A 14787-nucleotide genomic window follows, 5' to 3' on the forward strand; every position below is an offset into this window, starting at 1 on the left:
ACTGGCGGCCTAGCCTAGGTGCCAACCTGGCGACCTGCGAGACGTGCTCGGCGACAAATTCGACATGCATATCTGAACACTCCCACGATCCTTGGAAGTTAGCCCACGTGCTGAATGATCCGGAGGGTGGTCAACGTGCACGGTGGTTACCACAGGGAATCTTGGACCACTAAGACGACTTCTCAAAAATCTCGGATATGGTGCATGAAGCCCACGCCAAACAATGCATATATAAAGGCACCAACCCCAATGGCAAGGGAGGCAAGTAAGCAAGTAAGCAAATTCTAGCTCTGAAACTTTGTGATTTTTAGCTTGCAGTCTACTACGAGAGTACTGACTTAAGCATCGGAGCGACCTCGCCGGGTTAGCCACCCCGGGTCCTCTGACATTTGTTTTTTTGTAGGTCTCTAAAGAGCAACGAGCTCATCAATCCAGCTCGTCACCAGGCAGCTTGCCACCTAGGCAGCCCGACACCTCACAAGCAACTCCTTACCTGGTCAGCCCGACACTTCACAGGCAACCCGACACCTCACAGGCAGCTCGCCACCTGGTCAGCTCGGCACCTCATAGCCGGCTCAGCACTATATTCAGCTCGCCACCTAGCATGCCCAGCTCGACTCAGCTCGGCAGCCAAAGTTCTCCACTTTGGCCTGAGTCATCGACCACTTGGAAGCAGACCAAATGACGAGGTACTTAGCCAAAAAATTGAGCCATCACCAAAAAATCGATACATCATTAATAATTACTATTAATTAAAAATTAATATTATTAACAATTACTATTAATTAATTATAATTATTATTACTAATTATTAGTATTTTTAATTACTATTAATTAATAATAATTATTATTATTAATTAATATTTATTATTATTATCACTAGTTAATAATTAATAACTATTAATTATTGTTATTGCTAATTAATTATTTAAATTTATTATTACTAATTAATCTTTAATAATTATTATTTATTACTAATTATGATTAACTCATATTCAATTTATTATTAATTATTAATTCATTGTTAAGTAATTATTTGTATCATTGTTATTAATTAATTAATTATTCTACTTATTATTAATAAATTATTATTATTATTTAATAATTTATTATTATTAATGACTAATATTGTTAATTATTTATAAAAATTATTCATATTCAATCATTTTATTATTAATTAATTTCAATTATTGTTAATTTATGCATTACTGATTATTAATATTATTAAAAACTGTATAATACTATATAATACTATTATTGATTATTAATTGTTAATAATATTAAGTACTAATTAGTCATTAATGAATTGATATTAATATTATTATTATTATGCGTTGTTAATAATTTTATTTATTAAGACATAATTATTCATTCATTAATTAATAATATTATTCTTAAGCAGTTATTATTAATTATTCATTAATTAATAATATTATCCTTTAAGTACCAATGGTCATATGTTTTTAAGGTTCAAAAAGGGTAAAATCGTCAAACGGTCAGTGAATCAACAAATAAATTTGTTGACCGTCCAAACTGTACTTTGTATTTAACGCTCCGTTGATAAGAGCAATTGAACTGTCACAAAATCGCTGAACGCATACAATGACCATTCAGAAATCAGCGTTCAATGATAAGAAACATGCCCTAAATGCCCTTTTGGGAGGGCTGATGAAGTACAGTGGCATTTGGTATTTTGAGCTGGGCCCTATATAGATGGCTTCTAAACTATGTTTGATGAAAAATCGGAGAGCCCAAATTTTCTGTCTATCAATCTATTTTTGGACTGTGGATCATATGTGATAATGAATGGCCCGGTGAAGAGAGATGAGGGCAACTCAGAGGGCAGTCTCCCTCCCGGTAGATCTTAAATTCCCCTCGGTGGTCAGATAGTCTTCAAGTTATCTCGGCACTCAATGGACATCCTTCTTCCATACCTTGGTCTCTTGACTCCTTTTTTCACTTTCTAAGAACTTTGTCTCTATTTCTTTTGTTTTTGTTAAAAGAAACATAAATTCTGTGGCTCATACTTTGGCCTCCATGGCCAAGTCTTTTGTTAGGGAGGAATTGTGGTCAAGGTTCAAAGTACTGAAGCAGGGCAATAAGCCGTTAGGGTGTATTGGCTGTATCATTCATTTTTTTTTTTAAGTTTTTTTTTTTTTTTTTCTTCAAAACTGATTAAGAGGGGTCGATTTATGTCCCAGCTACCTTCTGAATAAGGCCCTAACCTGATACAACCCCGTAGGGGTATATAGGGAAGAACCGGATACAATATGTATTGACCAATATGGACAGATATATAACAATTTTTTTAACCTTGATTGTGGTTTAGACCTCCCCCTTTTCTAGACAGTGTTTTCTTTTGCAATAGAAGTTTTCTTTTATTAAAAATAAATAAAAAATCAATTTTTAGACTGTCTGCTGCTCGGCTTCAGCCTCTTTAGATATCCTATCTAAAGTGTCTCAAAGTGGCTGAACCAACTTAGCTGATGGCCAGGGTGGTTCAGTTGATTTGATGCACTTCAGATAAACTACTTAAAAAGTTTGAAGTAGACGGCCCTATAAATAACAGTTGAACAGCTGATTTGGACTCTCCAGACTTTTCACCAAACATAACTTACAAGCTATTACCACATTGGAAATTCATAAACCGCTGTAGTTCAGCCCTCTCAAATGGGGCACCGTCCAGCTCAGCCCGCCCAAACGGGCAATAATATACTGGCCTAACCAGTGTTTTCAAATTGCCGTTGGCCATTCAGCCTAAAAACCATTCAGGTAATTGGTTTTTCTTTAGCAAAAACCATTCATTTGGTCAGTGATTCACTGATTCGGTGATCAAACTATTGATCCATTTGAACCGAATGATCAAATTATCGACTCAAAAATCAGTGATCAGAACAGTTCCAATTTCGAATAGATTTTTAAAACCTTGGGTGTAATAGCCGAATATGACTACGAAAATCAAACAGATGGAATATAAGTGGATCCAAGTTCAGGTCCGAATTTGCATCACTGAACCACATTATGACGGAAGATGGAACTAGTACATGGACAACAACACCATGATCCACACGTAACGGAATGGAAATCCAATAGAAAACACCATGATCCGAAGTCCGAACTGGTTACAGGAATTACATGGTATTGACCAATGGGCTAGTGCCCAACAAAAGGAACCTTAACATGGCCCATGTTACATGGGGATTGGGCCGGCGTGACTCCAATCTAATTTAACGTGGATCTTCAAAAAAAAAATCTAATTTAACGTGGTAAGCCTCTCCTGAGTGGCTGAGTGCCTGAGTCCTGTGATGCTGAATTGACGGACGTATTATGAGTGCCTACCAACATCGGGAGCCGTAGAGAATACGGAGTTTACATCTACGAGTTCACGCAGACGCGGTAATGACGGTCAAAACTCAATGCTCTCTTTCTTTCATTTGTGATTGTGAAGGATAGAGATTAGAATTGTCATGCTGGACCTCCAAGCTGCAACTTGCAACCTGATATACAGGCTTTAAGTTGTAGATGATGATAGTGAGTGAGTGAGAGAATAGCGTTCAGTAGAGGAGAGCGTAATTTGTGGAATATTATGGTGGTTGTAATGCTACGCTGTAGCGTGTTGAGTCATCCAAGTAACTTGGACTTGGTTGAAACTTTAAAGGTTGAGAATGTTGGAGGATTATAGTGAGACGGGATGCACCCTAACATAAGCTTTTTTAATTAATATATTATCAAGTAAGTATAAGTAAGAAGATTAGCTTCCATCTTTCTCCAAAAAGGAAACTAACTATATATTTAATTAATTAGATTCTGGTTCTCAATTTTGTTAATTTTCACTACGCCCTATTGGTTACGTATTCTAATTCTTGTCACTTGGCCAAATGATTACAATCTGACGAATAATAATCATTCGGATCCCATCAACTAGGATCTAAGGTCATTTATTTTTCAGCATTTTTCTTAAATTCATTACAATTTTTCAAAATGTCTAAAATTTACCATGTCACTAACTTGACATCAAACGGATTAACGGGTGTTAATATATTACCATTTTAATCTTCATAGAAAAATATAAAATATAAACAAAATAAATTAACGGGTATTAATATATTAACATTTTAATATTTAGACATGAAAAAAGGAGAAAGTTCAAAAAAATACTTTCAAATATAAAATACATAAAAAACATAGAAATCACAAAAAAATATAAACATTTATAAAAATTGCAAACAAAATAACAAATTATTTTCAAATTATAGAAACTATAGAAATTGAAAAACAAAATTAGAAGATAAAAATTGTAGAAGAAAACCAAAAATTATAGAAAAACACAAAAACTGTAAATAAATAACAAAAATACAGTAAAAGTTATAGATTGTAGAAAATAGAAAAATGTAAAAAAACAGAAATTACAAAAAACATTGGAATTGTAATAAAACACTAAAAGGCAAAAAAAAAACAAAAAGTTTGAAAACTGAAAAAGACAATTTTTCCTCTAACTCACAATTTAAGAGTAATTTGGTCATGAAAATTACTATTTATGTTGACATCAACCTGTAAGTTTTGAAAAATAAAAATTTTATAACATAGTGAGTTTTAAATATTCTGAAAAGTCGATGAAGTTAAGAGAAATGTTGAAAATTCATGATAAGTTTTTTAAACAAGTATAAATAATAAATTGTACTGGGATATAACAGAAGCTTCCATGTTTGACACACGAGACAGAGAGACGTATCCACGAATATGGATCTCTACCTGACATCATCTCGACTATAAAAAATATTAAACATCCAACGCTACAATTAAATAGACTTCGATTTCTGAGCATGATGTCAAACAAGAAATAAAGACTTCAGACAATGAACCATTTCCTTCTCTTCTTCACGAGGAATACATAGAATGAAATTCGTGCTTCCCCTTCACAAACGTTTATAAATTTACCCAAGAGCCTCTCTCTCTCTATATATATCTCTGGTGAAGTGAAGAAGAACTGACGGATGATGTTGCACCTGTACCGTCTCCTCCTCGTCCACCTTTTCATCTCCTCCGCTTTCTCTGTTGATTTCCTATTCAATTCCTTCAATGACAACACGAATCTTACACTCGTTGGGGATGCTCGAGTTGATTCCTCTGTCATTAAATTAACAAAGGCCTCCGATGGGTACTCCGTCGGACGAGCCTTCTTCGAATTTCCAATCCGCATGAGAAATAACTCTAATTATCTCTTATCCTTCTCGACCTCATTTGTTTTTTCCATACTCCCTCCAACCGGTTCAAGCCCTGGTTATGGTCTTGCCTTCGTTCTCTGCAACTCTACCTCTTTCGGCATCGGCGATGATGACACGTCGTACCAATACTTTGGTCTATTTCCCAACTCCACCCGGCGTTCCATTGCTCCTATCCTAGCCGTTGAATTCGATACCGGCTACACCCCAGGAACCAACGATCCGGATGGAAACCACGTTGGTGTTAACCTCAACAGCATTGACACCTCCGAGGTTCAGAAAGCCGAATACCATGACCACGACGGTGACGTAGTCCCTATTGATATGCGGAATGGTGAGAACATACGTGTTTGGATCGATTTCGACGGGAGTCGCGGGACCGCTCCCGAGATCAAGGTCACAATTGCTCCTGCAAGCGTTTCTCGACCTTCTAAAACTTTGTTCAATTTTTATGACAATCGAATAGGCCAGTACATATCCAACGAGATGTTTGTTGGGTTCTCTGCCTCAAAGGACACTTCAGGAGAAGCGCAGAGGATCTTAGCTTGGAGCTTTACTAATAAAGGATTTGGCTCTTTGCCTGACATAAACACAACAAAATTGCCAAGTTTTACACCGCATCTTCCACATTCGCAGCCGTCATATCCTGTAGGAGTTATATTTGGAATCGCTGTTTCTTCTTTCGCCGTTATAATTTTAATCTTATTTGGATCGTATTGGTTTTGGCGAAGGAAGAGGAAAAGCGAAGAGGAGGACAACATCGAAGAATGGGAACTTGAGTACTGGCCCCACCGGTTCTCATTCCAAGAGCTTAACGAAGCAACAAATGAATTTTCCAAAGAAAATCTTGTAGGATTCGGTGGTTTTGGCAAAGTATACAAAGGAACTCTATCCAACAACACAGAGGTCGCAGTCAAATGCGTCAACCATGATTCCAAGCAGGGATTTAGAGAGTTCATGGCGGAGATCTCAAGCATGGGCAGGCTGCAACACAAGAACTTAGTCCACATGAGAGGGTGGTGCAGGAAAGGCAGCGAGTTGATGTTGGTCTACGATTACATGCCAAATGGCAGCCTCAGCAGTTGGATCTTTGACAAGCCGAACCAACTGTTAGGGTGGGAGGGACGGCGAAGGGTGCTCGTCCATGTAGCAGAGGGCTTGAATTACCTGCATCATGGGTGGGACCAGGTGGTGCTGCATCGTGACATCAAGTCTAGCAATATATTGCTGGATTCAGAATTGGAAGGTCGGTTAGGGGACTTCGGGCTGGCCAAATTGTACCAACACGGGACCGGGGGGCAAGCGCCAGGGACGACAGGGGTGGTGGGTACGCTTGGGTATATGGCACCGGAGCTGGTGAACATGGGTGCGACGGCATCAAGCGATGTCTATAGTTTTGGGGTGACGGTGCTGGAGGTAGCGTGTGGACGGAGGCCAATTGACTTGCGATGGGATGAGCCTTTGTTGGTTGATTGGGTGCGAAAGCTTTATGCACAAGGAAGGCTTTGCGAGGCGGCAGACGCAAGGATTGCCGGAGAGTACAGAGTGGAGGACATGGAGACAGTGTTGATGTTAGGGCTGGCTTGTTGTAATGCCGACCCTCTGCAGCGACCAATGATGAAGGATGTGTTGGGCATACTGACGAGTGCAGAGGGGTCGGCCCCAGTGCGGAGTTTATTGTCGGAGCTTGCGCATGGTAGTGTTGGTTCCGGCAAGGCGCTGGAGATGGAGATGACATTATCAGGTACAGGTAGTAATGAATCACCTCCACCTCCCAAGTTATGCACGTCAGTTTATATCCCTCTCAGGAACAGCTACGGAGGTTAAGATCCTTTCAGATTTGGCCTTGGATATGTATCAAGAAGCTAAGACATGCTGCGCTCTCTTTTGGCAATGCGAGGAAAGAAACCAATTGGAATTGGAATTGGAATTGGAATGAATACATGCCCACCCAGTACACAGAAATCGATCGAGTTTCCGCCGGCCGGTACCGGTGGGGAGCCGGCTGCTGGCCCTCCCATGAATCTTATACTAATTAATCAATACGGGTATGGGGCTAGTTGAGGTCCGGTCCAATACGGGGTTGGGGCCAGGTCTCAATTCCAAAGAATGGAAATGCATCAACCCGCCACGCCACTGGCTTAAACAAGGAACCGAGGAAGGTGGAGTGCAGATATACAAGGGAAGGGTAGATTCCTTCATTTCTGTGGTAGCCGGCGCGCCGCGTTGTAGTATCTTGTCCAACACTGTCACTATCACTTGTTGCTAATTAATCCATGAAGTGAGGATATAAGGATGTTTTATCTTTTATGGTTTTGTTTTGTTTAATCATTTTATTTTCCTTGGAGATTGACCCGAATGAATCATCAATTATTCCTCTTCTCTTTAATTATTTATTGATTGATTTTGTTGTTGAATTCATTCGTACTTTCAAACTTTGAATTTTTCGGGATGGGTTGCAGTCAACTTTTATTATACCCAGACTAAACTGCATGCAATTTGTTACAGATGACAAAAGGGATTGGGATTCTATTGTTGTCATTTTGTGAATCCGCTGTCGAATTCCACACCAACCAACACCCCGAATCCAACGACTCTAATAAATACGTACAAAATACAAATATGTGGATATAAATGCAGGTTTTACATTTTACAAATTTGTATTTATACTTGTTCCAAACTGAGCCATAGGAATTCATTTGAGCTAACATCGAATCAGCAAGGATGGAGTCCGCCTCCGGACACCGGCCCGGTATTGTAAATTAATAATTATAATTCTACTGGAGGTTTTGTTCCTTTCGATATGAATGGCGACCAGATTGTCACAACAACAAACACAATGAATTCTCTAATGTAAAGGTTGAATATGAAACTAATTTGTATGCCTTCCAAAGTGTCTTATAACTCAATCAAGGCTGGTTTACAACTGATTTGAAACTTGAACAAACAACAATTGAATGTGTTTACCTATTAGCAATTAGTTTGCTAATTCTAATCGACAATTAGAAGAAGGTGAGGGCAATAAAACTGTACATCCTAACCTTTTTTTTTTTTTATTTGGACTTTAAAAAAACTAGGGTAATCCCTATTGAATTGGGAAATGACATTTAACAAGATCCCTAACCAAACTCTTCTATTAATTGACTCCCAACAAATCAACTCCAAGAATCCTTCTCCAACCCAAAGAATAATTAGGGAGAGTAAGCTTGTATGGTGTGGGACCCATAGGAGTCCACTTAGAACTAAAATAGAAACACAAAGTGCTAATACAAGTGGGAGCCACATGGTTGAATTCTCACTTATCTTTAAGTGGGGATGCACTCATGCCTATTGGGCCTATTATTAGGTCCATCATGTTTTATACGTCTAGCTTTGCCACCCTCAGAGCCCAAACCCTTTGGTCTTAAGGCTCAGTTTGGAAAGAGTATAAATGCAAATACCTACAGTGCAAATACATACAAAATATAAGGTTTTACACTCTACATATTTGCATTTGTACTCTTGGAAGGAGTACAAATAGGAATATGTAGAGTGTAAAACCTTATATTTTATATTATTTTGTATGTATTTGCACTGTACATTCTATATTTGTATGCGGACTCCTTCCAAATTCAGCCTAAGTGTGCATCAGGTAAACGGGCTTAATAAACACTTACAGTGCACCCATTTTGCCATTAAAGCCCAACACTGAAACAAGGGACAAGGGAAGGATTTATTCCCTACTTTTAGAACAAGTCAGTGCCATGCTTCTTACTCAAATGAATCCCAGAAAATCTTTAATTTCAACCTAGTTTGAAATATACAATTGGTAGATTTAGCATTCATCCAAGGAAATATATCCAAAATATTCACTCTGACCGACAGAGTGGCAAACCCTATAACAATGATAGCTTTCATAACTAATCGATAACTGCTTCAACATACTCTGGTATTCACCCCAAAGGATACCGCTGGCTAGCATATCAAAAGCAGATATATCAGGATTTTAACATAGTACCATTATCAAGCCTAGGATTGTATGCAATAATTCAAAGACTCCACTAATCATAAAGTCCATGAATTTACTAGAAGTGGTCAAATTCAACATTTCACAAGTACCAGCATTGGTGCTTTGGGTCTAGACCTGGCAATTGAGACAAACTGCTCCTTCACACAAGGCAACATGAATGCATCAAGCTTAACACGATGAGCTATCTAGGTTGATCCATTGATTGGGAACACTTAGATTACATATCAATTATGAGTGTCTCAAATATAAGATTAGAATCTTTAAATGTAGATTAAGGTCATTACTCAGAAACATACCCATTAACACATATAATAAGTTGGTTTTATTTAACAAATCTAGTATATATAACTATTGGACTGTGATGGCATACACTATTCAACGTAAGGAGCTACAACTACAATTATGTTAAAGTTGGAGCTCTATGCAGAAGGATGCTTGGAAACTGAAAGGGCTGCCGATGCAAGGTGGAATGGTGGATTAGAGAAACTGCACATTAGAAACTAGGGCTGATGGTTTGTTGTCATTTGGACTTCAAACATCTTTTGTATAACAAAATATTATGACATCCGTCACAGATTATTAGGAAATAAAAAAAAAAAAAAAGAGTATCCTCTAATCATCTTCCATCTCCAACAATGGATTTAGCAATCGTCACCTCCTTTGTGAATTGTCTTGTTCCATTTCGACCTCATTGGACCACAAATGACATAGGGTATTATTAATTTATCATTGGTTAAATAACCCATAAAAGCCATCAAGTGCATGGTTTTTCCCAAGATGCTATAGAGCTGCAAACGGATCAAATTGAACTCGGTAAGAGGTATATCCATTTCGATTCAAATTTGAATTCGATTTGGATTGTAATAAAAAAATTGATAATATAATATAATATAATTCATAACTAATTGGATCTTATTAGATCGAATCGAGGGTATACCCGAATTTGATCCATCCAATCCAATCCGTATGCATCCCTAGCCAGATCAACCCCAGCATGCAGAGTTTAATACATAAGATTACAATACATGCTGCACTAGACTCTAAGGCTGTGTTTGGTTTGAAGGAAAAAGTATGGAAAGGAAGGGAAATATAGGGAAACCTTTACAAACCTTCTATAGGTTTTCCTATGTTTCCCTTCCTTTCCCTACCTTTTCCTTCAAACCAAACATAGCCTAAAAGTATGCTTTCAAATAAATCTCATGTTTCTTCATACATAGCTAGTATAGTGTGAAAAACAAATAAATATTTACATTAAAAAAAATCTATTAAGTGAATGTATATTCACTCTACATATTTTATCCATTTGCATTTGCTTGACTCAAGTTTTGACCTTTTATCTTTTAATCTAGAAATAGAAATAAGCACCTAGTCTTCTCTGCTTTAATAGACGAATTACTAGCTATGCCCTCAACCACTAATATTTGAATTGCACTCTTGCTCTTGGTTTCTGCCACATCAGGAGGGCTGCTCAAAGAACAGACTACTCAAGTAGAAGATTATGTGTAAAAGTCACTTTACTTGCTAGTTATACACCTTTTTTTTTTTTGATGATTACTTGTTAGCTATACACTTACACTGTCAAGTTCACTGCTATGTTACATTTTAATCCTTGACTGCCTAAATTTGCAAACTAAATTACATAACAAGAAAAATAGATGACTTTACCTCTATGCTATTGATGGAAGTAGATCATTCTTCAGCAGGAACACACACCAAGAAAGTACCAAGAAGGTGAAATTAGAGGGAAAAGTTGAGGGAGTGGAAACTGAAGTAAGGCTTGCTTCTCTTGGCTTCAATCTTGGGACCTTGTGAGTTTTTCTTGCAGAACGATGCCACCGACTCTTTCATTGATTCGGGTCCACAGACTAGAACTCCTATATTTGACCCCCCAGACTGAGTTGGAAATTGAGCAAGTATGTCTGCTTAGATCACACAAAGACATACACATTAAGATAGAACTTCCAGATCCAATGTTAATGACTGTTGAATTAAAAGCAATGAAATTTAGTTTCCTAAACAAGTTACCGAGGAAATCTTAAGAAAATAGTACCTTGAAGGTTGGGCCTCTTTCCAAAATGGATTTCGTGTTCTTCAAGTGTATCCCCTGCTTCAATGGAAATCGCTTCAGTGCTCTTGTGTTGATTCTGGGAGACCTGAAAATTTTCTTTCTTCATTCTTCTCCATCTCATAAAAGCCAGGGCCAAAGTGGTGCAAGATACTGCAATAAAAAATGAGCATATAAGGAGAAGATCTGTAACCCATGATGGGTTCTTCTCAGAGGCTTTCCTTTCATGATGAAGAAAGGCACGGCTTAAGCACCCAAGTAAAATGAGGAAAATAATGGAGGAAAACCCAGCTGCAGAAGCCATCCAAACTAAGCTTTCAAATCCAAACACTGCATGAGTCGAGTAATTTCTCTTGAAGTTGACTGTCTGAACCTGAGAGAGCTCACTCAGAAATTCTCTTAGTGTTGTACTAGATCTTTCTTCTTGAGTTACAAAAAGTTTTAGTTTTATACTGTTTCCTTGCTCAGCCTTCTGGTTCAAAATTACAGATGAGATTGGATTTAACAGACTGATATCTTGAGACTTCTTCACAACATATATCAGTTGTATCTGTGTCAGAAATTTGCTCCTTTTGCTCTTTGGAGAAGAAGCAATTTCCTGAAGAATACTTAGAAATGGGGTTATCCCTATTCCTCCTGCGACAAGAAGTAGGCTGTCATATCTGCAGAAACAGATTGTTTCAGGTTAGGACATAATCAGCCTAATCTATTAGTTTTATCTGAGACAAGGATGAGAACATTACAACAGTTGCTAAATTAAATCCATGCCCGCATTAATTCTGGAATGAAAGCCATGATGAGTCTGTTAAGAGTTTAAATAGAGGTCTTCATGACTCTGATAATTTCTTTCTTTTCTGTACCTGCACGTTTTGTGGTTTTGTTTCCCTTGTTTCAATAAAACTGCACTGCAGCATAGCTTAAGTGTACACTTTTAGTGACCTCAAGAATGAACTTCCACCAATTGGATTTTACAAAATTTCTTACCCACCTCTAAAGCTATGAAACAACTTAAAAGGAATAGAATTTCCTTCTCACCTTAGGAAGTTTGTGGAGGCAGGCCCATAAGGGCCTTCAATTGCAACTTGGAGGCACTTTCCCTGATCAGCACCAGAGTCTAATGCAGCATGTATTGTGTTATAGAGAGTGCTCGTCCACTGGCCTTCACATCTGATTATAATAGATATTGTGTCATCATCCACACAGGAGCTAGAAATTATGCTAAAAGGGTGCCACTGAAACTTTGAGATACTGGGTATCTTCAAAAATATAATACTTGTAGGGGTGTACTTCAATCCTGCAAATAGAAGAGGGCTATTTAAAGAGAACCATCTACTCAATTTTCTTGCCCAATTTAAAAGGATCATTTTTTTTTGGGCAAACATTTTCATTCTTGTTATTAGTAAAAGGTTTCTCAAAGAGCAGTATATATTGAATTTTTTTCTTCTGATTTTCTGTCAAACGTAGCAGACTTACTGGGGTGTTTTGAGAGGATAAGTTCTACAGCTTTGCAAGGGAAGATGCGAGCAGAAATAATACAAGTTTCTGGTCGCGACTGTATGATTCGGAGAAGTTTGTCCAGTGCAAAAAGAAAAACCCCAGAGAACACCATGTAGAAATGCCGGTCTCCAGCATGGAACAAGAAGAATACTAAGAATACAGCATACAAATGATGGGTGTTGTAGAAAAGTTCAAACCGCTTCCTTCGTATTTGTGGAAGAGACGTGATCCAGATCACTAGTCCTGTTGCAAGAGCAATCTCACCGGCGAGGTATATCCGCCCTGTTTTTTGCCACAGCCACATCTGTTCATGAAAAAAAGTGTTAACAAGAACTCTACAAACTCTAAAAGCACATGAAATTGAAAAAATAAAAAAATTAAAATGGGTCATGGATAGAACCTTGATTTACCTCATCCTGAAGACGATGTTTAACACCCCAGATGAACAAACTACTAGAGCCATGTAATGTTGCAAAAAATATCATTGCAGTGCCAAACCAGACATGGTATCGTACCGAAGCTTCAAACTGGAGACCAAATAGCCTAAATAAAGCCATTCCCCTTAGAATGGGAAAAAGTAACAAAGCCAGGCACGCTTCCGCTAGCAAACCAAATCTGATCCCCACCCTCATAAACTTAATCTGCCATCTGAAAAATATAGGGCAAATATCAGTTGTTTTAGAAACTTGATATCCAATGAACAGGGATCTATCAAGATAGCTTGTTTGGGTACTCACACTTCCAACTTCAATGATTTTGGAGGTGTCAGCTTCTTGAAGTCCTTGGAGATATGAACATAGATTGTCCATAACAGAAAGAGTACAAAGAGAGCTGCAATAAGAAGCTCCCAGGTTGATATAATACCCAGAGGGCTATGAACAATAACTGGATTGGAGAGCGTGGTGATTGGGAATCTCTTCTGTCTGTCAACAAGCAGGAACAAGTTTTTTCAGAAATCCAGAAAAAAAAAATGGTCATTTAGTGCAAAAATAATGTAAGAAATCCTTACCTTCTTGTTGGCTCCCTAGCACGCAAATGCATGTAAATGAATCCAATTATGGCCACGGCAATAATGGGAAACGAATAAACCGAGAAATCGAGACCTGCAAAACGCAAATCATCCGTATTTCAAATGCTAATTCCCGCCACGGTTCAAATAAGTAGTAAATACTAATACATTTGCGCCGGCTCTGCTATGAGAGTCCCCCGTTACTTAAACACTTTAAAGAGGTAATTAATGTGTATAAACTAGAGAGGTTTCAGTGAAAATTTCAGAAGAAAAATGGACAAGTTGCGTACCGTTGTATCCAAAAAACGTGTTCCTTGCACTGTCTTCGGCCTTGTGCCATGATTTGGTCCATAGTTCTGTGGGTTTGAGGAGCCAGAGGCAAACCCAACTAGCAAAAATCAAGATCATCAACACCTTGAGAACAGTAAGAAGAATAGACGTCATCGGCATGTCTGTTTTTTTTCTTCTTCTTTTTTTACTTTCTGGCATAAAATTGCAGAGCTGTGAGTTGGAGTCAATTGAGAAGGATTTGATCTCCCTTTTATAGAGTCTGACGGAAGAAACAGAGAGAGAGAGAGAGAGGACACTTCCTTCCCTCTGCAGCGTGCAGGGTACTGAAAGATAGGTCCCCACTCCCCAGTCCCCACCTGTGAAGAGCAGGTTCGATCACTTCTGGAACTGTAGAACCTTAATCGTGGTGGTTCTTCTATATGGGGTCGATGTGATGTTCTCCATTTTCATTAAACCTATCTCAATTTGATTCCACTGTTGGTGATCAGCTAGAGACGAAACAGAGAACTATTTTGGATGGATACGCAAATTGTGGGTGGTGGTGGGGTGGCGGTAGTGGTTTTTTGAAAAGTTGTGATGAATTTTAGATATTTTTGGTGAGTAACATTTTGAAAAGTCGTGGTGAATGTAAGAGAAATGCTGTAAATTCATGGAGAATTTTAGATAATTTCCCTTTCGTATTTGCTCTATATTC

The 14787-nt window shown here is 38.1% G+C and overlaps 1 protein-coding gene and 1 pseudogene across 3 annotated transcripts; one reads left to right on the forward strand and one right to left on the reverse strand.

Annotated features, from left to right (window-relative positions):
* The first annotated feature begins 4729 nt into the window (after positions 1 to 4729).
* Positions 4730 to 7618, forward strand: LOC104591968 (L-type lectin-domain containing receptor kinase S.1 pseudogene; annotated as a pseudogene).
* Positions 7619 to 9045: 1427 nt separating this feature from the next.
* FRO8 (ferric reduction oxidase 8) lies at positions 9046 to 14511 on the reverse strand. Of its 3 annotated transcripts, none has more exons than XR_734263.3 (9): positions 14093 to 14511; positions 13803 to 13896; positions 13531 to 13716; positions 13204 to 13441; positions 12770 to 13097; positions 12332 to 12590; positions 11282 to 11958; positions 10897 to 11150; positions 9046 to 9176 (listed from the first exon to the last, which is right to left on the reverse strand). XR_734263.3 is itself a non-coding variant. In XM_010250336.3 (8 exons), exons 1-8 carry the CDS (start codon positions 14289 to 14291, stop codon positions 10969 to 10971), a joined length of 2163 nt encoding a protein of 720 aa, XP_010248638.1. In that variant the 5' UTR covers positions 14292 to 14511; the 3' UTR covers positions 10728 to 10968. The 3 variants fall into 3 exon arrangements, 1 of the variants encoding a protein (XP_010248638.1); XR_734262.3 differs by lacking the exon at positions 9046 to 9176 and adding an exon at positions 9751 to 10019; XM_010250336.3 differs by lacking the exon at positions 9046 to 9176 and having other exon boundaries at positions 10728 to 11150.
* Positions 14512 to 14787: the final 276 nt, after the last annotated feature.

The sequence above is a fragment of the Nelumbo nucifera genome, chromosome 4 (assembly GCF_055504915.1).
Source record: "Nelumbo nucifera cultivar China Antique chromosome 4, China Antique-T2T, whole genome shotgun sequence".
NCBI classification, from domain to species: Eukaryota; Viridiplantae; Streptophyta; class Magnoliopsida; order Proteales; family Nelumbonaceae; genus Nelumbo; species Nelumbo nucifera.